This window comes from Phalacrocorax carbo, chromosome 11 (assembly GCF_963921805.1).
Source record: "Phalacrocorax carbo chromosome 11, bPhaCar2.1, whole genome shotgun sequence".
Classification (NCBI taxonomy): domain Eukaryota; kingdom Metazoa; phylum Chordata; class Aves; order Suliformes; family Phalacrocoracidae; genus Phalacrocorax; species Phalacrocorax carbo.
Genome location: NC_087523.1, coordinates 15,865,272 through 15,889,273, shown reverse-complemented (window position 1 = coordinate 15,889,273; position 24,002 = coordinate 15,865,272). Strand labels below are relative to the sequence as shown.

At 43.1% G+C, this 24,002-nt stretch overlaps 1 protein-coding gene across 1 annotated transcript in view; it reads right to left on the bottom strand.

Annotated features, from left to right (window-relative positions):
• Window positions 1–9,952: 9,952 nt before the first annotated feature.
• Window positions 9,953–24,002, bottom strand: part of GPR50 (G protein-coupled receptor 50) — a 47,647-nt gene continuing 33,597 nt past the window's right edge. The window contains exon 2 of the mRNA XM_064463201.1: window positions 9,953–14,575. Within this exon, the coding sequence (XP_064319271.1) occupies window positions 13,707–14,575 (869 nt within the window). The 3' untranslated portion in view covers window positions 9,953–13,706. The remainder of the gene's footprint in view (window positions 14,576–24,002) is intronic.

The window sequence follows — 24,002 nt, the reverse complement described above, 5'->3', positions numbered from 1 at the left end:
CATAAGTGACTGCAGAGCTTTGGACTGACCAAGTACATAGATTGCATGGCCAGGGGGCTCTCAGAGCAATCACTATTCATCTTCAGCTTTGCAGACCTTACTGGTGTTGCTTTTCCCTTTTGACTTACATCCTCCACTGTTAACAGAATAGAGGGCATAAAATGGAATACCTTCCTTTCATCTGATTTAATATCTGATTTAACCAGCTTGTTATTAGAAATAAGCCAAATGAAGAAGTGATTGCAATTCCCTTTACAGAAAGAAATATCATGTTAATTATTCTTTACTGGCATAACAATAATATTCTGATAACCCAGCTAGAGGCAAAGGCAGCCCAGTGAGAGCCAGGGAGGTGCTCAAAAATCCCCTGATCTGCTGATTTCGTCTCTTAACTCAGCTCCATGTTTCTCAGGAATCTCACCTAACTCAACTGGAATATATGCTTTTAGGGCCATATTTGAGAACTGAAATCACCCATGCCCCAGGGACAGGGCAATGGAGAAAAGCAGGTATCTAAGGCACATGGCAAAGAGAGAGGGAAGTCACTGCATGAGCTGCTTGCTGATAATAAAGACCAGGCACAGGAATTTAGGTGGAATTTCACACAGCTGACTATAGTCCTAAAAGAAGTTAAATCATTTAGGAAAGGACAGTTACAAATGCTCTAGGTATCTTTCCAAAAATGAAACCCAGCAGGCAATATAATTGAATATTTAAATTCACAGTAGCTGTGAACTTGTCTGCAAAACATTTACCCACCATGTGTCCTGTCCCATCTACACAAAATCTATCCCAAGTGAATTACAGGCAGCAGGGACTTGATCTAGCTGACCAACTGAAGTAGAAGATGTGATTTTACAACTAAATGTGACAAAATCTTTTGGGGCCAGCTCTGTTTAATATCTTTATCAATGATCTGGATGAAGGGATCGAGTGCACCCTCAGTAAGTTTGCAGGTGACACCAAGTTGGGTGGGAGTGTTGACCTGCTCAAGGGCAGGAAGGCTCTGCAGAGGGATCTGGACAGGCTGGATCGATGGACCGAGGTCAAATGTATGAGGTTTAACAAGGCCAAGTGTCAGGTCCTGCACTTGGGTCACAACAACCCCATGCAATGCTACAGGCTTGGGGAAGAGTGGCTGGAAAGCTGCCTGGTGGAGAAGGCCCTGGGGGTGTTGGTTGACAGCCATCTGAACATGAGGCAGCAGTGTGCCCAGGTGGCCAAGGAGGCCAACAGCATCCTGGCTTGCATCAGCAATGGTGTGGCCAGCAGGAGCAGGGCAGGGATGGTGCCCCTGCGCTCAGCCCTGGTGAGGCCGCACCTTGAATCCTGGGTTCAGTTTTGGGCCCCTCAGTACAAGAAGGACATTGAGGTGCTGGAGCGTGTCCAGAGAAGGGCCACGAAGCTGGTGAAGGGTCTGGAGAGCAAGTCTGATGAGGAGCAGCTGAGGGAGCTGGGGTTGTTTAGTCTGGAGAAGAGGAGGCTGAGGGGAGACCCTATTGCTCTCTACAGTTACCTGAAAGGAGCTTGTAGTGAGGTGGGGGTTGGTCTTTAGTGATAGGATGAGAGGAAATGGCCTCAAGCTGTGTCAGGGGAGGTTTAGATTTGATATTAGGAAATATTTCTTCACTGAAAGGTTTGTCAAGCATTGGACCAGGCTGCCCAGGGAAGTGGTTGAATCACCATCCCTGGAGGTATTTAAAAGAAATGTAGATGTGGTGCTTAGCGACATGGTTTAGTGATGGACTTGGCAGTGTTAGGTTAACGGTTGGACTTGATGATTTTCAAGGTCTTTTCCAACCTAAATGATACTATTCTATGTGATAAAATATTCTTGTTGAGAGCACAAGTTATTATGCCTCGCTTTGACAGGCTTTCACCCTAGCTTAAAATATACATTTTCTACAAGAACGTATCACTCACTAGTTCACAAAACAACCTGCTACATTTCTTCAAATTGAAAGACTCCAGCAGTAACAATATTACCAATGTGTGTTCATACATACATACATACATATACATATATATATGTATATAAAAATGCAGTATCTCTGATTTCTCTCTCCAAATACAGTCATCTATTAGATTTAAGGATATTCAATTCAGGCACAATGTAGTTTTGTAGAGCACAGAAAGGAATTTTTAATACCAGAAGGAATCAGTATAGTGAGACAGACAGACTTCCAGCCTCACACAGACTACAATTCCTGCAGTGCTTTCTTCAAAGGGCTGTTGCTTTTGCATACCAACTCCAGCTAAATCCCTAGCTCCATACCAGCTGAACATGTTACTTTCCCCCACTAAACATCATGGATATTGTTAGTTTTGCCTTCACATATACTCCTGGAACAATCTAAGACTGGGTTTTTACCTATTTATACTTGTATCATTAAATTGCTTTTCACTTCTTCTTGTTGCTGTTAATATAACTTAGGAAAATTCCAATAGTCCTAATTTCTAACCAATAAAAATAAATCATACTGGATTGGGCCCAGTTCTCCTCCTGCACTAGTGTTACATTAGCGTAACCACAGCTTTCAGTGAAATTAGTCTTGTTCACTCTGCTGGGAAACAAAGGAAAAAGGTCAGTCTATGGTTTTCTCCCTACTATAGCTGCAGTACAAGTTTAATCCACAAATACATATTAATGACCCAAGCTCTGGCGGGAGAATTACTCAGTATAGCCAAATAGTATTGCAGCAAATCTGATAATGTTTCATTACTGCTAATCATTTTCACCAAGTAAACTGTCTCCTTTAAGCTATCACAACACTTGCATACACCAGAATTAGACAGTGCACACACATTAGTATGAACACCAAATAAACCAAAATAAAATCATTCCTGTATCTGCATTGAAATGACTCAGCAAATATCACAAGGGAAATTATTAATTAGCTTGACTGGACTCTAATGTGTTACTAATGATGACACATTTAATCAAATTAAACACGGCATGCAGATCTGGTCTGTCTTTCCCGCACTGTTTTTGACTGCTCTCACAACACTTGCTCTGTTACAGACAAAAGGTTCCTACTCCTTTCAAGGCTGGGCAGACTGCAACCCCATTTGGGTACTCGGCAATGTTTCTTGCCACAGTGTTTGACATCCAAGTGTCCTGCTAAGATAAATTCCCTGTGTTGTCACAGCTGCTGTTGACAAGCTATTATCCTCCCAGGCAAACCCATCTCCAACCTACACATGAAGCATCAATAGCAAAATGCACACATTCCTGCCTTTCATACACCATGTTCAGGAGAAAGTCATGAGTTAGAAGACCAGATCAAAACTCAGCTGGCTTTTTTTCTTTGTTGTCGTGGTTTTCTGCCACATGGTGTTTGGGTTTTGTTTTGTTTTCCTCTCTCCCCTGCTACCTCCCCCCCCCACCCCGCCCCGAAGCACATCAGTAAAAAAAAGCCAGGGGATTGCAGCAGTGTAACAATCTGTTACCCAATACCCAAGTCCTGGGTTTTGTCCCAGGCCAATATAAAATGACGGGCTCTGCAAAGCCTTTTTGCAGCTGACTTACGGTCCTCTACACTTCTAAGAACGATGTTCACCTTTGATTTTCATTTCAAAGGTCCTGCTTCAGCAGGGTTAATGAGAAAGAGAGAAATCATATAGCAAATTAAGGCTTAATCATTGTGCAATTCCCTTAGATAAATGTTAATTGTTCCATCCTCAGTGCTTTGCAGTGTAATTAACTATACCTCTGTACCAAAGGGGAAAACCATAGCGTGCTTCATTTCAAGGTCACAAAAAAAGTAACAAAGAGGCAAGAACAGATCTCCTGACTTGTCACATCTACTCAGTCCCCTGCTTCAACCACTAGGTAGTATCCACTCTTCAAGTTGACACAAACCACTGAAAACCAAAGTCAATGCCAGCTACTAACTAAAAAGAAGAGAAGCTGGGAAAAGTGAGCCTTTCTACATTGATCATATAAAGGAACTGCAGTTTAAATCAATGTTTGATATGCAATAAGTATGACAAATAGTCTTGCATGCAAAGTTGTCTAGCTCTTTTTGCATATCTTTGTAATAACTACAGCAACTATGGACTTAAAGATTCAAGCACCACCTCTGAGCTCAGCTGTAATTTACTCTTCTTTGCTGAGCAATTTGTCACCTTAATGTCCCTGCCAGAACAAAAATAAATTCTACTAGACATATCATTAAAGTATTTAGTAATCAGTACAAGATAGTGATATAATTCACTAAATGCAAAATACTGCAAAATGCTAGCTGCTGCTACCCCTTTACAGTGCCTTAATGAAATTCTATCTGGCTGCAAAGTGAAAATATGGATGGATTTACACATAACATAGAAATAGTCCATTTAATTAGCAGCTGGGAGGTTTAATCGCTAACATTAATTCCTGTTAAATAGTGAGCCATACCTCTCATCTGAAAGGTCTGAATTCAGACAGTTGTTTGGGATTAATTTTACTTCAAAGGCTCAAACAAAAGTGTATTTCTGATGCAACTGTGCAGGGAAATTGTCTGAGTTATGACCAAATCAAGAAACAAACATTCAGAACTGAAAAGACCTATAGAAATTGCTACAAGAAGGCCATCCCATTCTATAATAAGTACTCTATACTTCAGCCCCAGATGACAGCACAGTTTCAGAGATGTGCAATTCATTCCTTACCCAAAAGCCTGATTACTGTACCCTACGAAGCATGAAGATTGAGAGATTTTGCAATTACCATCCTAGCTATTATCACTGACTATGCTGTTCCAACCCAGCTCAGTGCCCCTTCAGAGAGGCCACTTGTATGTAACAATAATTCCTCAAGCAACAATACCCATCAACATGCGCCAAGGCAAGCAACCAGCTACAAGCACTTGTAAGATGCTGCCTCTTAGGGCAGGAGCAGTGAAAACTATTCTTTGCTTTACAAAATTTCAGCATCAGAGAACAGAGTGGGGGAAAGGTCTGGCATCTGCAATGACACAGTCTGTCAGCCCATGGACCCACAGTTACAAAGAAACCCTTTATTTCCTTCTTGGAATAAAGTCTGCCCAAATCTCTCCAGTCTACTAGATGGGATCAGCAGGGGAGAAGCAACCCCATTTCTGAGCTCTTACTGTGTGCACAAAGGCACTGAGCAGTGCCAATTCCTGCTGCAGAGCTGGACTCATGCAGACCAGTCAGCAGGACTTGCCTGGCTTTTCATCTTCTACAAACTTCATTTTTTAAATGTGCCGAGCACAGGAACTCTTCAGTGTCCATACTACCAACCCTCAAATTCTTTTTCTGTGCAGTCCTAAGAACATGCCAAAAATAGAGGTTTCCATCACCTATTGAAAAAGCAAAGGAAAAGCACATGCATGGCGGCTAAAGCAAAGCTCATTTTACACTCTCCAGTCACCAATCAAATCCCTGCATTCTCTGATATTTCCTCAGTAAAAATAAAAATACCAGCCTTCCTCTGCATGCACAAAACAGACTTTTTTCTTTGTTGCTTGTAGCTTATTGATTTTCAGTTATTCAAGTATAAGTGAATCTGTAAGACTTCACCTCTAACCGCCCTGCATGTGTTCTTATGTTACAGAGCAGTTTCAGGCATAACATGTCAAAATAAACAAGATAAACAGGTAACTGTGAAAAGTTTCCCCCAAGGGCAGAAAAACATTATTGACACCTGCTGCATTTTCCATCTGCTCTGAAGTACTCAGGAAAAAAAATCAGAACTTTTGTATAGTCAATACTTTGTAAGTTATGATTGGTATTCATTCCTTTAGGAAAACCCAGGCTCTTCCTGTGTACAGCTATATACATGTATGTTTCTATACAATGAGGAGAGCAGCATACATAAGGTCTATTCTGGAATCCAAAGGGCTTCAGGCCAAGGTGCAGCTCTTTTTCCTTCACCTGTCTATTCCTCTGTTTCAGGCTATTCCTCTGTCAGCAAGGTCCTGCTGACCAGGGCTCCTACGGATGAGTCCTCAGCGTTGCTTTCCAAGACAGAGAAGTGGCAATGGAGGAGGAAGGAAGAGGTTAATACTGGTCTAGGACATAGCAGAAGAGAGCCTCTCTGTGGAAGAAATTGCCCTCAAGGTTTGCAGATAAGTGCTGCTTCTGGCCCTGCTACCACTTTCATGCATGACTTGGTTATGACTGAACCAAGTTGGGTTTAACCATGCTCATTGCCTAAATATTTATTGTCTCTCACATATCCCAGGCTGAGCTGGGTGGACTGGGGCTCAGTGTCATCAGCACAATCACGAACACAATAGCTCTGCAGGGCCAGACACTTGCGGGGTGGAGGTGGCTCTACGGTGGGCACTGCCAGCACAGGACAGCAACAGGGACAGGTTTTGCCAGTGACAAAAGCCCCTTGTTGTAGCCTTAATTCCTGCATTGCCACCAGCAGGGCAGGGAAAGCCATAAGCTACCAGAACAGAGCAGCCCTGTTTTTCCACAGGAGACATCTGCTTTCCAAAAACATTTTGATTTTCTAGTAAAAAGAGCATTGTACCAAGAGAGCAGGCATCACCTCCCTCAGCATGCCCTGCTCCTGGGGCAGGATGGCCCCCTCCTACCTCAACAAGGTGTCTCTTGTGGTTTAGTCTTACCAGACGCCATCGCAACTGGATATGGGCCCAGTTTCACACCACCTCAGAGTGCTGAAGCCCGCAGGGACCCTTCTAGTAGCTGGGGCAGACATGGTGGCCACAGCACAGCATCTTCCCCCTCTTCCAGCCATACTCTGCCAGGGAAGGAAGAATGTCTCTCGAGGGCAATTTAAGCCCATGGGGTTGGGTGTGATACCGCACTGCCCATGGGCAGCTCTTCAGCCCGTCAGCCCCGGCCCATACCTGCCCAGCCCAGCTGCACCCAGGCCGCCATCTTTGCAGCTTGGGGCCCTCCAAAGCCACCGCCAAACCACACCACAATGGTCCTTTGAGAGCATTTGATGGTAACCAGCTTGTTTTACTTACAACTAAATCACAGCTGGGGGGAAAGAGGGAAAATATTTTCTTCAAAATCTGGTTGTGAAACCCCATCTTCTCGAGGCATAGGCTCCTCGGGTGATCCTGCCAAGGCGCTGAGGGACTCCTGTGATGGCGGCCACCTCACCTGCCCATATGCAGAGCCGGACCACCAGCACAAGCTCATGTGGTGCTGCACGTGCTCTGGCCTGAAATAATTTTTTCAACCCATTTCCTCCTGCAGGAGAAGCTTGGAAGTAATTTCTTGTCCACAGCCGTGCCAGGCCTACGTCACGGGGATCTAGGGTGCTGCAATGACGGCAGGACAAACACCCATAAAAAAATGAGCATTCAAGTTGACTGACAGTGTTTTGTAATATTTCAAAAACATTAAAAAGGGAAATGTTGGTATTTAATTTAAAAAAAAAAAAACCAAACAAAAAAACCCAAACAAAATCTTACTAGACTTTTTTGTTAACCACAATACATTTGTGCATTAATATTGCCAGAAGTATGCTCTGGTTTTTTCTGGGTTTCTTTAGTTTTACCTGCTGTATTGCCTGTTTCTGTGCTCATGCCGCAGGGGCTCCCGCAGCCAGACACTCAGCTCCATGCCGGCTGTACACCCAGCTCCATAAAAATCCCTGGGTCATTTTTATATTAATGGGTTCATTAAATTCATTGTCCTGGCCAGGTCCCAGTTTGAGTAAGTACAATCCTTTCAAATATTCCTCTCTTATTTCAATCACAAATGTCTTTTTCAAGTTTTTTGCTGCAAATTGTTTGGACTTTTTTCCATGCTTTTTCGTTTTTTTTATTGCAAAATGGCTGTCAATTTTGACCCAGGAGATGGGTGTATTTTGATGCCACATTAATATCTCTATCCTGCACAGTTCTTAAAACCACTGGAAACCTACCTTGAGCCAATGCAACCTGCTTACAGTTGAGGAAATAATTTTGCATCCTACTTACAGAGAAATTCAGAATTTTTGCTCACAGGAGGAGCACAATGCAGAATGAAAGACAATACAATTTATTAAAAGAGTTACCTATAAAATATTTTACATAAAAAATAAATTATATGCTTCAACTGGACAGATTTATAGAACAGTTTGATGGCTTGGTCTATTTAAAAGGTAATCTAAGCAGCCATGACTGCACAGCCGTTGCCACTAATCTAAAAGACATTAAAGTTTCCCAGCCCTCTTAGAAGCTATTATTTGAGTTAAAAACCTTATCGGGAGACCATGCTTGGGAGAAAACATAGAAACATATTTCAGTTAATGGTTCAGATGCACCTTGTTTGCTCTGGAAACTGACCCCATACTGTAAATTCTATCTCTGCTGTACAGCCCATTACTTATAGCATATGACTAATGGATATTATAAACAAGCATTACAGAATGAAAATTCAGTTAACAGTATTATGAAGCTTCCATTCACAAATGTAGTTCATGACTGATACAAATTTTATGGTTCTTATCACCAATGAAAAAATTTGCATATCCCATCACAGAGTTCTTGCAAGAACCCATTCTGCATTTCTTATCTCAGGGCTTTTATGGTAAGAAATGTTGCATTATGCCCAGTAATTTACATTTTTCCAATAAAATTCTAAATATATATGCAGCAGCTCTTTACTGACTGGCTTCATGTTATAAATTATAAGCTTGGAAGTAAATACATAAGGACGAATATTGATTTCTAAGTAGTCACCATGAGTGAGATTTTATCCTGGTGTTGAATTATTGCACCTCCTGTCTTTTATAGCTGTACCTTATCTCCCAGCTACCACACTTTGTGTCAAGTAAGCAAATAAATAACACCACCTCACTTCTGACAGTTCAATTCATTCAGTTCCGTGTGGCGGAAATAGCAGGTACTAGTCCATGGAAGGGTTTTCCAGCAGCTATGCTTGGACAAACATTTTGGGATCTGCAACTATCATAAACACTGCTTTCAGCATGTTATTTCACCAAGCATTTAAGGCTTTACTGTGGAAGCAGCAGATGAAGTCCAGTGCCTGTTGGAAAAGATTAGCAAAAAAAATAGCAGTACTGCTCTGGGATGTCATTGAATGAACAAAGTTCATTCATCATGTCTGCTCCATGGCCGTTCGGCAATTTTTTCTGGTTTAGTGGCTAATCTCAGCCTTTACTACTGTAACACCATGATTACACATGGCATCTGGTAAGGAAACAGGAACAAGGCACTTGGTCTGTGTAAAAAATTAAATAGAGAGCTCAAGTTGCAGTTACAGCTGGACCACCCTCCATACTCCCATCACTCCTGATGGAAGGAGCCCTGAGACTCCCCAGAGAACAGCTCCAGTCAAGCCTGCATGGAAATATAATTGATGGACAGAACCTATTGTCTGAAGAACTGCATGAATACAGCAAAATCTGCTCCAGAACAGAGGTGGGGGGGGAAAAAAAAGAAAAACATCTTGGATACAGCAGTCCTCATCCTCACAAAGCTCCTCAATGGAGACAAAGTGTGTGGCAGCCCTCACTGTGCCTCCAGCCCCGGGGGACTCTGTCCCCAACACTCCCCTCATGCCCTGACTTGCAACCACCCTGGCTCCCACACCCTCCCATTCAAAGCTTGTGCTTTCCTTCCAGCTGCAAGAGTTTGTAGGGCAAGGAAACAGATGTAGCATAGCCTTTGCTTCCATTGCACCCGATGGATAGGCATAGATTCGAGAAAGGCAAGGGCCCTCGGAGGGACACGCAGCAATGAGACCAACTGCAATATGGAGAAAGTTTCTTCCCTGATGAGGAAGGCCATAATGCATCAGGCAGCTGGCTCACAGGCAGGTGGAAGAAAAACAGGTGAATCCAAGGAGGTGTCCCAGATGCACTGGCTCCTTCTATTCCAGGTCTGAGCTGGGGAGCTGAGGTATGCCTGAATTCAATTATTTCTCTCAATTCAATCTGCTTTCTGGAACTCAACAAAACCCAAGCTGTTGTTCCAAATATTTATTAAAAAATAACTGCAAGTGGAAAACGAAATCAATAAGCAGTCCAATGGCAGATTTATTACAGTTTTAACAGGTGAAGGGAATGAATCTACTTTATGAACAAAAATAGCAATAGGGAAGTATACTGAAGGACTCTTAATCAAATGATAAACTGGAAACAGCATGTGCAATATATATCGATTTATAAATATATTAGTTACATTCTTTTTAAATAGATTAAACAACATTCATGAGCAACATCCAAAAGTATTTCTTTTGTGGCAAGATATTCATCTTCCTTTATGGCAATACTGCCTCTTCATAAGTTTATGTCCACTACAACAATTTTAGAGTTTGGGGCTAGAATAGATATTCAACACCACCAGGTCAAATTCAGAGCAAGTAATTTAAAACGAGTTTATAGGAGATCTCAATGTTTTTTCTGAGACTAAAGGCCAGGTATGCAACAGGTGGAATTGGCAGAGCATGGATTAAGCTGTGGGATCTCCTTGAAAGCTCAAATTTGGATTAAAGCTAGATTCCCACAGGGAAACTCTGACACTGCTCAGGATTCCAAGTTTAAGACACACTTCCCTTTTTCTGTAAACAAATGTTAACAAAATAAACTCTCTGTACCCTGTTAACCATTTCTTAAGATAAAAATAAGAAGCTCCTTGGATAATCTTAAAATAAGTCAGTATAAAAATCTATCCTATCCTAACCACTGTCTCTGTATCAAAGTGCTAGCAAATGGCACAGTGTTTTCTGTTTGAAGCCATGCTCCCTGTTTTTTCATGTTTTATATTGCAAACCTCAGCTCCAGCAGAACTGAGCTCAGGACTCCAACAGTGGCAGCTGAATCACTCCAGCTCTGGGCTCGCTTTTGGGCAGCCTCATACTACTGGGACACCTAAAGCACTTCTGAACAGGTCGTGCTAGGGCAACCTCTCCATGCTGTTAGATGGATGGCACCCATCACAGACCCATCCCTACCCCGCAGGGTGGTGGCAGGGTCTGCACATGCAGGGAACTGCTCAGGACCCACCCCAGCACAGCAGGTACTTAGCCTGTCCCCTGCAAAGGCCTGGGCAGGAGTCATGCTCAGACCCCACAGCAGAACACAAGCAGATCCCCCTGTCACTTTGCATAGTTTGGTTCAGCACTAACTCTCCAAGAATCCTGGGGAGATGCTGTATCATGGTCCTGCTGCTCCCCTTCCTACCAGGTCCTAGCAGAGACTCCCGCAGCTTGCCTGTTCGGGACCTCTTTGGCGTACTTGGTTTGGTTCAAATATTCACTGGCTGTTACTTTGGAGCCTGAATAAGAAATAGTGCAAATACAAGCTTAAAGGAAAAAAATACCACACTGCCTTCACTGAACACTCAGTTAAAAATACAAGAATTCGTAAGATGAAACCCCAGTTGTGGGGTATTTGAGACATTTGGCAAACCTGTACAAGATTCTTCATGATTGTCTTAAAGGAGTATATTTGGCTTGATGCTAGATGCTTAAAATTATTTGCTAATGTGATTCTAACTAACACTGTTGTGGCTAAATGCAAACAACTTGGAAGACTAGTCACAGAACACAGGGCATCTTGGCACAACAGAACAAACACTCCCTGCAGTTATGGATTCCTTGGTGCTTTCCTTATCCAAGTTTGACTCAAAATTATCTTGTTTGCACGGAATGGTATGAATTCATCGAGACTGGTTTAGCTGGAAGGCAAATGGACCACATTATTTCCGAGGGTCAAGATACCTTTATTTGGCCATGCTCAGGCAGATTGAGAGGCCAAAACAGAATTCAGTTTGATTCCTATTATGGGAGGCTGGCTGCGGTGCATTTTAAAACAATAATCATCTGAAGTGGCTGAGATGTTCAAGTTCAAAACTTCATGAAGTGCCAGGGTGCCCTTAAATTGCAGAGACCCCCCCCTTGCATTGCAGCAACCTTTGCCACGTGGCAGCATGCACAGTGCAGTTCTCAGTGAAGCAATGCGCCATGCAATGGTTCTTGGCCCACTTCATAAAGGGGCTTAATTTCTCTGAACTCCTCTTCCCCCAAAAAATCAGCCAAAGGGACATTCATCAGCAAGTTGCTTTCAGCAAGCAATGCACAAATGGCTTGTTAACTTCACTATGGATTAGGCACTTAGCCTGCTCAGGGCTTTTGTAAATCCTACATACCTCCAACTCTAGCTGCCTACATGCTATTGCAAAGTCTGGTTCTCAGTGTTTCAGGGTTCTGCCCTGGGAATTAGTCCTGTTTTGACTATGAATAAAGAGAGAAGACTGCATTCTTTGGTCAGGAGCAGGGCTGACTGCTGTCCTTATTAGACCCATGGGGCTGAGACCTGCTCCTCTCCATCACACAGCTCCTTCTGTGCATCCCAGCACCCCAGCATCAAGCCAGGTTTGCTAGCTTGAGGGTAAAGTTGTACCAGGGGCGTTCTACCTGTTGATTTTATGGAACTGTTTCAAAGCAAGATCCTCACATTTAAAACCATAAGGAGATGAATTCACAATGAAGCTAAAGAAAAAAAAGTCATGTTTACAGACAGCTGCCGTCCCCACCCCCACCCTTCCCACTCCATTAAAGGAACCGCCTTATCTTTGCCCATGTGCTTGTTTCTAATGTGATACCGGCCTTCCCAGCACTTCAGGGTGTTGTTTCCAATGACAAAGATAACAGACTTCAGGCTTCAGCTGAGAACTGATGCATGAATGTGCTTAAGTAGCTTTCCTCTCCCAGCTCCATTAATAATTAAATACAGCTTTGTACATGAACAACATGGAGAAAAATTCTCCATCAAATTCATGTTATGTGGTGGGCAAAAGGAGAGACATTTGGAATAAACTTCCTTCCCCTTCTCCCTTTGTCTCCAAGTGTAAATATTACTGGAACTTAGAAGCCGGCATCTGCACTAAACAGATGGGACTCTGCTATGTTCATCTTGTTTATGATGTTCATGTAGCAGGGACTTCTGAAAGATGTTTGGAACTAATTCTGGCCATGACAGGATACTGCCTAAATTAGAATCAGGCTCCAAGTATCTTCCCGCAATTAGATTATGTCATATGTTATACTCTTACTCATGGCCTGGGAAGGAGAGTGCAAGGGTACTTAATATCTGTAGATATTCAATTAAAATGAGTGTATCAGACACTCACTAGGTCTGGCTTTTGCCTGCCTCACATCTAGCTCAGGCTAGCTTCTAAACCTTAAGAGAAAAGAAAAAGGAAGGCAAACGCACACGCAGTGGAAGTCATCATGCCCATATGTATGCCTGCTGGCCAATACTGTTACCTAACTGAAAAGGTAAAAGCTCATGCAGTTTACACTTTGTTTGCTATAGTTTGGTTATGTTAATGCTAAAAAGATAGACTTCAGAGGGAGAGAAGAAAGGTTTGTTTGTAATACATGGCAATTTTTCTGGCTCTTGAAGGTTGCATTTCAAGCATAACTGCATTTCTCCATGCACTCTGAATGCTGCCCTTTTCAAGGGCATTGGCATGCTTGTGGCAAAAGTAATGAAACCAATTAATTAGGCACATGGTGAAAGATGGCATAGGAAAAAAAGAAGATAAAGATCAGTCATTTCCATTCTGAAAATCCTTATTCAAAGCCTTGATGTCAAAGCAATAAGCTAAGCATGAAAGGTAGCAGACCCCTTCCTTGCATGAGAAGCAGACTCCTTCCTTGCATGAGGGGCCCAGCAACACCAGCTGTGAAATGCAGACATAGAAAGGCTCTTATATATCATATATACAACTGTAATCCAGAATAAATAGTAATGTTCTCACTCATAAGGGTATTTCAGCTTGGTTGTTGTTGTTTGTTATGGCTGGAGATGGCTTGCTTTTCATCCCTTCTGTCCCACCCTTGGACACATCAATGAACAGCAACCTGGGAGTCCGGAGTGTCAGCAGTATCCTTTTGTACTCCTTCCGGAAATTCTGGTTAAGAAGCCCATAGATCACAGCATTGAGGCAGCTGTTAAAATAGGCCATAAAATAGCTCAGGACAAAAAGCCATTCTGGAATGTGTGGCTGCACTTTTGAAGGATTAATTGAAACAGCAAGGCCAATAAAGTTTAGTGGTCCCCAGCACACAGCAAAAAGGACAAAAACCACAAACATAGTCAAGAAATTCCGGATGTCAGCTGCTCTGAGCTTCTGCTTGCAGTCTTGTCTCACACGCTGTTTGACCTGAATCACCAAAATCCAGATCCGGAGGTAGCAAAACGTCACGATGGACAGTGGGACAATGAAGTGAACCACCACCACTGTGATGGTGTACGATGTACTCACCGTCTGGGCAAAGGTGCAGGAGTAAATCCGGGGGTCATACTGCAAGGAACCAACGAAGAAGTTTGGCACAATTGCCACCACTGTGAGTGTCCAGGTCAGGCAGAGATAGCAGCAGGTGTTCTTCAGGTTGAAGAGCTTATCATACCGAAGGCTGTGGCAAATGTAGCAGTAGCGGTTGATTGCTATTGCCGTGATGTTGAAAATGGACCCGATGACACTTAAGCCCATCAGGAACCCGCTTATCTGGCAGTGAACATTTCCCATGGTCCATCCATCATGGAAAATGGCACTCAAGATCAGAGGGTATGGATAAACCGCAACTACAAGGTCTGCAACAGACAAACTGACGACAAAGATGTTGCCTACAAAAAAGGAGAAGAGACCGTGAGAGGTTAGTGTAGGTCCAGATAGACAGATTCCAACTTAGATCTCCTCTTTAGGCCTAACTCTTCTCACTGGCTTTACTCTACCATTCATTTGGAATTTGAAACCCTAGAAAATAAGACTTTGCACTACTAGTGACAGCAATGGAGAGTAACTAGAATTGATTAACCTGGATATTCCTTCTTAAAAAAATTCTAAACTGGAAGCATTACCCTTAAACGCAGCTATAGATGTGAGTCAGGTCCCTGTGTTTCTCTAAGCTGTGTAGGAGAGAGGCATTTTGCTCTCCTGGTTAGTCAGCCAGCACAACTATTGTCACCAGGCAGCCATGTGGCATTCGTTATCCTGCAGAGAACTTAATCTCTTTAAATACTATATAGGACTCTATATTTTTTTTTCTCTATAAAATCCCATAGTGACACTTTACAAAACTCTACCATGGGCCAAAGAATTGGGGCAGGCAGGTTAAGTTTTCAGTGGTTTATTCATTTCGCTGGCAGCAGTTGCACAGGAAAGGTCTTTTTTGGTCTTTTGCACGTAAACAGGTCCATTTTCAGCAGAATTTCTGCAGTGTTCATGCTGAGGAGAGTGTGTTGTTCCAGAACCCATGCTGCAGCCAGCCTTTATATGCTTATCTTATTTGGTATGTTTTCCTGTTCCTTTAATGTTAAAGTTTTCCTATGCAATATGGAAGGTCAATCACTCCTACACTGTCCGGGCCTGAGCAGGGAATATGATTAATAAGCTGCTGTCCGCCACCTCTGCAGACGACATGCTGCAGGTTGTCCATTTAACACTAAAACAAAGTGAGCTGAGAGTCTGTGCAAATATGAAATAATTTAATCCTTGCTGGATTGAAATTGGCACATTGCATGGGACAACACTTGTAAGCTCCACTGTGTGGAGCTGCCGCCAATGACCCAGGCAACCAGTGACTTCCTAACAGCAGTTACTGCTCATTTTATGAGTCAGGTGTATTTTTAGATAGGCAAAAAGCCTTTCTGTTCAGTTTGCCAGTCAGAGTAGAGGAGTGCATTAAGAAAGGGACCTTGAAGGTTTTTGGGAACTGGTGTAACTACAGGTCCAGCTATAATGATGAAAAGGACATCTGTCAAAATTCAGCTTTTTGATTACTAGACAAATTATCATTACAGGAGGAGATCAATGGTGCAGTTAGAGGACAGCACACTAGGAAAAGTAGTTGTGTTTCCTAACCCTACTACTTTCAGATATATCTGCAGTGGCAGGAAGGAAAAGATTACTAGAGTACCAGTAGAGGCTACATTTAACACATTTAAGGTGTTAACACCTATGCCCCTAGGTGTTACAGGCAACACCCCAGACCACTGATGGCACCTGCACCTTCCCTTCAAACCCTCATATCCTGCTGTCTACCAGATGATATTAAAAAAAAAAAAACAAAAAAACACTAAAGAGAGGTCTGTTTCTGTAGTATCCATGAAAGGACTCAGTTCTCAGTTCAGCTAGGTCACTAGCTTCAGTATTTGGAAAATACACACAAAGGCTGCCGGAAATCACGGCCATATTGTCATTGCAGTTGGCTCATTGCTATGTTTGTTGCCAGGAAAAACTATCAGGACAAGTGAACAGCTCATATCAGGCAGCAGAGTCCACTTCACGCTGACTGGAAAACAGGCCAGACTTGAGACATCCCATGGCAGTGTGGAGCTGAGACAGCTGACACAAAGCATCATTTTAATATAAACATTAGCAGAGGTCATGTGTAGTGCTGAAATCTTTTCAGAAGATTTTTAGAGATTTCACATAGACAGGTTTACCACAGCACACAACTTCTGTGGCTGCTGTGCCTCAATGCTTCTTTTTTGCTGATTAATATCTTACTTAGAACTTTTCAAAATGCAGTCACTGAACCTGGTCCCCAGATAATTAAGTCTGTTTATGCCCACTGTCAAGGGCAGAACCACCTGTGGTCAGGCTTAGTGCTCGTGCAAGGAAAATTTTATTCCTTCAATCAAAAATATGGCACATCAACACAAACCTAAATTTGTCCCCAGCACCAGAATTTCCTTTTGGAAAGATTTTCCAAAACCATTTTCAAGATAGCAAAACAGAGACAGAGAGGTATCAGCAACCCAGTTCAGGAGACTTCCAGAGGATGCTGAAGACAGGCTCCACTGATGGGACCACAACCCTTCCTCTTCACTGGACCTGTCCCACTTGGATACATAGGGAGTCAGAGAGCAAGTCTCCGGGTTTGTGGGGGATGAAAGACAGCCACATTCAATATTCAGTTCTGAATCAGGCAAAGCAGAACAAAGGTGGATATTCCTTACTTAAGACAGCACGTCAGTGGATTTAATCCAAAGCTTAGAAAAATCATAGGGAAAATTATTAGCCTCACATCACTGCCAACTGCTGGGAGAAATGAGCAGTCTCTGTCAGCCTTTCTTCATTAACTTGAATAGTTGGGAAGTAAAAATATATAGAGAAAAAAAAATATTCACAGGATGGACTGAGTAGCTTGGATGCAATCCAAGAGCACAGTATTGTGTGTATTATTTTGACATCACTTCGCTGCATGTTGCACGATGATGAGACTGTATTATCGAGACAAGAATTAATAATCTCCTCCTTTACTTGGAGAGAAAACCTGCCATCCTCTGCTCCGTGCTTTCAAGTTGCAGGCTTGGCTGTCCTATCAGCCAGAAGGCCTAGTGCCCCAGCAGGGCATTGGGTCCCTGAAAATAAGGTCGGAAAGGTTCACTCAGTACTGCTTCACAGAAACCCATCTTCCATTTTATTTGGCAATGTGGTCAACTCCATATTTTTCTTCTGGTGAGATGAACATGAAGGTCAGACCCATATAATAACCACTTGCCAGTCAGTTCTGAAAATTAGTACACTATTAACACTGAGTACTGAAAAGAGGGGGCACATCGCATGCCCCCAAAGCAGAACACACCCCGCAAAGTATGGGAACTGGCTGCTGGCTAATTATTTAAATAAGAATAACTCGAGTTAAACACTAGCCTGTTGAATAATAACAGGCTGATTTTGAAAACTGCTTTAGCCTCACAATCCCTGGTTTGCTCTGAGACGACCGTGTGCTGGGCCCCACGGCCAAAGGCTCGTGTCCTTGTCTTCTGTAGGATGAGATCAGACCCTCACTGCCCAAAACACTTCAGAATGGGAAGCTGTCTAATGTGTGGCTCTTACGGAAAGTGAAGAGCAGCCTCCTGCCAATGACCTTCACTATATTTTTTTATATTTTTCCACTATAAAACAAAGGACTCCTGCCCATAAATACCAGCAGGACTTTATCTCAAATTTAAAATTATCTGCTTTTGTGACACTATTTTCAGATGTATCTTTTTCTCTTTGTGGGCATGTGACTATATTTCTTCATTAGCTTTTACATTTTCCGCCCTGTTTTTAACTTTTACTTAGTACAAACTGGTTTGTGTGCCACTGTGCTCTGTCCCCCAGTTATGGAGTCATACATGAAGAGCATGAATGGTGGAGAAAGGCAAATGTGTCACAAGCATACTGGTAGTACAGACTTGGCCACCTTTTCAGAGAAATTTTAAATCTTTTTACATTACAGAGTTCCAACACAAAGCTATAGATTATAGAGGTATGATAGACTGTTCATAGTGTAATTCACAAATTGTTTGGAAAAAAAAACAACAAACCCACAAACCAAATGAAGCCCAGCAGCAGAGCAGATTATAAGCATGAGCAAGTAATACAAAAGGGGATTTATCCCAGGACATGTCCTCCTCCCCTCCTCCCTCCCATACTCCTATAACTCTGTTTCTGCTCACTCCAACAGCCTGCTCCTATTCCAGCAGTTCCCTGGCCCTGCCCCTCATTTTACCTGGGTTATCCAACAACACAGGTTATCTGAGGATTTACTGTCAAGTACTGGTGCTAGGAAACATGGAAACACTGCAGTGAGTTCTGCAAATCAATAAACCACATACGTAAAGGTCTTCAGTGGCAGGCTGCCCAAACAGCACCTAATTTCCATACAAAAGGACATCATTTTTCTATGGAGATTAACTGAGTACCACTGTGCAAATCAAGGGTTATTGGCCCTGCCTGCATCAAGAGGATGTTGGAAATTCCTCGGTGCACAAGCTGCAGCTGCAGAGATCTAACCTCTCCCTGCAGTTCCCACACAGCAGCTGTGGGCTGTCCTTTGCCCACAGTACACATGGGCTGTGTTTTAGGTAACCTGAACTGAGAAGTGGGGTTAAAAGGCGAGGGGGCAGGGGGAGGAGGTATATATTTTTCTGAAAATTGGCTATTTTTCTACATCTCAAAATGTCCAAAGCAAGCACCCAAAACCCCTGTTCTCTGTTATCTCTGTTTTGTGGGTCAACTTCTGCTTGCCTGTCAGGGTCCAGCTCCAACCGAGGAGGAAAGAGGGCTTTGCTGTCCAGGTTGCCCCTTCCTGCCAGCCACCTTACAAGCATCTGAGTTGCTCCCAAATAGCTGGTGCCCAGCACGGCATTTTAGGGCAAACACAACCACATACAACAGCTTCAAGGCCAGCAGGTGAAAAGCTGACCCATGACCATGGTGCACGAGTGCCATGGGGCCTCACTGCATGACCAGTCCTCCCACGGTTCCAACCTCTTCACAGCAGTGAGATCAGATCCTGGCGTCTGTCCAGCTGCAGCCAGAATAACTGACAGTTGTAGAAAAGCAGACATAAAAACCTATGTTGAGAAAAATGTGCTAAGATACACAATGACATAATGCTAAAAGTTTATTGGGGTGACTGTTATGTTTGTGGTGACACCTTACTATTTGTGGTTTATAATAAAAAGCATCTTAAACTTTATACTTGTCCTTTCAGGTTTTATGAAAAACTCAGACTCATGCCTACATGGAGATAAACTAGAATTAAGACTCACATCAGCTTCAGGGAGATATATATAATAAGGTTCAGCAAACAATTTAACAGGCCGTGACTGTAAAGCAAGCCTCTGATGACCACTTACCATAACCTAATACTCTGTTTAACCTTCCAAAGCTTATACTCAGTGCGGAACAGAAACAAAATGTACTGTTTGCCCCAAGCAAAAAGATAAAGTCATAAAAGCTTTATCCAGCATGCAACAAGACTCTATTAGCTTTGATAGCGTCCTTTTCCCGCCTGTTTTTACCTGCCACTCGCTCTGTGTTTGTGTTTCACTAACCTCCAGCCTGCAGATGTGAAGCGCACGCTTTGTTCTGCAAACTAAGTGGCAGTTCATGGAAAACACTTTCAGAACAATTTTGTTCTTTTTATAATATAAAGATACTATTGGGTGCATGCAATCATATTGACCATACACTGCTGTAATTTAGATGGATACTGTGGTGCTGGGGGATCCTGATCCTGCAGCCCTTGCTCTGACAAGCATTTCTTAGATTACAAACACTAAAGGATCACTCTGGGGAACACGGTGTTTGTCCCATCAAAGAGCATTAAGAACTTCTATAGGGGACTACGACCCATGCCATTGATCCATGCAAGCTCTTGGCTTCCAGGTCACTGTGAACACTGCACATGCAGCAACAAAATAGCACATGAGAAATCCTGGACTGTTAATTGTCTCTTTTCAGCGTTCTGATAAGCACTGATGCGTCTGACGTGCCCGTACAATAGTCCAGCATATACTTACCCATTTTGACAACTGAAAATGTTTGACAGGGGAGCACAAGTGAAAATGAGAGAAACTCTCCCTGAGATCCATTAACAGGGGAAAAAAAAATTCTGTTCATTAATCCACAATTTTTAACTGAGGATTTTATTTGTGTTTTCAGGAGTCTGTTCAAAGAGAGGAATAAAGAAAAGAAAGGAAAAAGCCTTCAGTCAATTATCTGTTATCATTACTCCATCAGGATACAGAGGGGGATAAAGTGTGGTTTCCTGCAGTTAAACAGACAATGCAGTCGGGCTGCCAGCTGGCCTCAAATTCTGACTGTGCTGCATAAAACGATACAGAGGGTAATGAACAGACAGGACAGGAGGTATTGCCAGCCCACAGCATCCTTAGGATGTAAGGTTAGAGAACATGAAAATATCCAATTTAAGGACACCACGAAGGTCCTAGACAAAAGCATAAATTTAACTTTTTCCTGCAAAAGTCCTCTGAGGCCTCTCAGCACAATTGTGGAGCCAGAGGACAGCAGTATGCTCTTGGCTACCAACCATTACCTGGCTTACTGGCATCGTTCTCTATGGGAAAACGGTGGGTGCTTAGCGCTGTGCTCCCTGCCTTGTGGCAGCCCTGTGTCTGTGCAGGAGCAAGGCCAAGGCAGAGCAGGAGGCAGCCTCCTCCTGCTCCCTTCTGAGACCAGATGTTTCGGCATCACTTTGGCATCATCACTGCAAGCTTCATTAGCCATCTCATCCGTATATTGCCACAGTTGCGTGAAAGCTGCCTTTCCCTCTGGACCTGCGAGAAAGGCTTGCTTCCAGGAGGAGGAAAAAAACCTCACAGTATTTACTGAAGTAGAAAGGACCGGCTCCAGGCACTTCAGTTGCATTTATTTTATTATGTGCCATATATTATTTTGGCTGATGGTTAAAGAAAGGAATTGCTTACGCTGCCAGGTGGAAGACTGGATTACTGGATTTTAGACTTTTAGGTCATGACCTTTTAATTGTATTGCTGTCAAAACCATACCTGAGCCATGCCTTCAGCTGCTCTAATTGAACGCAGCGAAGGTCAATCATTTGCAGTGTTTACACTCCAGAGATTCATAACTTTCATTTGGCTAAGCCCAGCCAAATTCAAAGGGATATCTGAGCTCAGAAGTCTGTGGAAATGGGCTGGAAATCAGAGACCAGCCCCGCTCACATGATTTCATATCTTTCCTTATATCACTTACCATTTCTTTGGAAACAATGTAAAGGCGGTGATTTTTCCCCTTGGTGTGACGCAGATGGTGGCTGGTAATTCACTCCCAACTGAATAAAAATTAGTTTAATTACCTTTTCTTCTAGACCTTTAAAAAAGGGTTAGTCCTCTTTTGGTATCAGTGCAGAGCAACTTCCCCATTTTCAGTGTTTCAGATATTTTAAAAACAAAAAGAAGTTTTTAGACCATGCCAGAGAAACACTGTTTGGAAAGCTTCCCCCTGCTACTCCACATTAATCCTAACACATCCTGCTCAGCTTAGGCACACTCTCCCAAAAAGATGATCTGAAGATATTATAAAGAAAGGGGAAACTATGTAAAGTTGACATTTTACCTACCTCCAACAATTTTCAGCTTTTTAAGAATACAATTTTCTATTCATGTATGTGCCTTTTAATGACTTCTTCCTGTGTTTTCCTGGAATTTCTGACCATTCACATGAGGGAAAACCATGATACTACAATTCTTCTGGATTTCTAAACCTAGCTCTTGTTAGTGTGATGTTTTCCCTGGATGCAGTTATGGCAGTTGGATCTGCTAGTAATGAAGGAGGAATAAGTGTCTGTGTTGATCTGGCTTTTAATATATACAAAAAAGTGCTAAGAAGTACCCCTTCTAGTTATGTGCCCCAGACTCCTGTCATTTAACTGTTATATCCATCAAACTCATAGCCTGCAGTAAGGCTATGAGATAGCAAGCCAATCAACTTAAAAACTCGGTTCTTCCCTATAACACTTCCAAATGTTTGGGGTAAGGATGGGCTTGAAAACACCGCCTGCTTCACTGCACATCTCAGCAAGGTGGATGGAGGGCAAGTGTTGGAGGCAGGAGACCCTTGGGGCCACCCTCCAATTTGCACTGAGCAGGAGCAAGCCTCAGCATCTCCGTCAGTGCCAGCTGAGCCCACACGGCACCGGCTGCAGTGTCTGACACTGTGAGGACAGCACGGCTGATGGCTATCTGTTCCCTATGGCAGCTTCTCATGGGAGACAGCAGGTCTTTGGGCAGAGTCTAAACAAAACCTCTTGCAGCCATAGAATAGTGAGTCTAAATACCCAAACTCCCACTTGACAACCTGGCTACCAGTGCCACCCTCTGAATTCCAGCTGTTTACCCTCCTTTTCTGCCTGAAATCTCTGCTGAGTGGTACTATGTGATGTTAAGCAGCTGCCTAATTCCCATCCAGGCTGTGTAGGGAGTGCAGGCTGATGCCCTTATGTTTACCCTTACACACTGGTCACACGAGCAAAGAGATGGGCTTTACCAGCCCACGTTAACTCCAAGCCCATTATTTATCAGCTGGTTTTGTAAAGTGCTCTGAAACAGGAAAGGCCTTGTGTAAACATACATGTAAATTATTGCCAGTATCCATTGAAATGACAAGCCAGCATCCATTCTCTCCCGGTCCCGGCAGCTGTACCACCACCATTTGCCATCTGTTACTATTCTAAAATAAAATCTGTGAACTTGGGCTTAATAGACTTAATAATGCTCTTTTGCTATTGGTGCCGGTCAAAGTGTGTTTCTGGCCTGGAAAGGCACTAACGTGCAAGCAACCAATTCCTAGGCAGATGACAGGCAGTGCATGTAGTTAATCGGAAAACACAGCTGATTTTAGTGATAAAAATAATGTCTGACTGCCCTGGTAAGCCCTGCCAAACCCACACAGCTGAGCCCGGGAGCTGGCTCGTGCTCCTCCTTGTGCTTCACCAGCACGGTTTGTTGACTAAACCTTAGTGACAGCACCAGTCACTACACTCATGGACCTCCACTGCAAGGATGGCCTCCCAGCCCTGCAATCCCAGGGATTAGTCTCTATCCAGTCCCAGCTCTGTCTGGTTAGTTGGTGGGAGGCAATTTTTTCTCCTTGTAATTCTTTTGAATTGTATATGGAAATGATGAAACTATTTTAAAAAAATCACCACACAAAAAAGTTTCTATCAGTGAGGGACATGTAGCCTTTAACTCATTCTCACCAAACCTTGTCCAATACTCCTACAGGCAACACACTTTCAGACTGTGGCTGGTCTGTAGGTTATTCCTTAGGACGGACCAAAGAAGTTGTGTGAGGTGAGGACTGACCGAGGCAGAGTTGGAGACTCAAAGCTGCCGGCTTTCCTATGAAGATGTAAAGGTGCTTTTTGTACACCTTGTTTGTGCACACTCATAGGTTCACTTTTGGGCTGCATTAGATGCTGTAATACCAAATTCAGATGCCGTTTTCAAGAAACACCTAATATCCTTTTTAAAGATTCAGACTTGAAACAAAGTAGTATTGTACAGTACCCAACTTCAGGAGAGAGCAAGCTGAGCTTAGACCACAGAGAAAAAGCTCAGTCTGGACACAGACCAGCACAACACAAAATGCTGCCCCAAATGCAGCCTCACTTTCTAATGGAGGCTCGGGACAGACCTCTAACACATACTGATCCTGGCATCAGTATTGCCTCTAGCACTCTGTCCAACAAGAACAAGAGACTAATATAAAAATAAGTCCATTGCCATA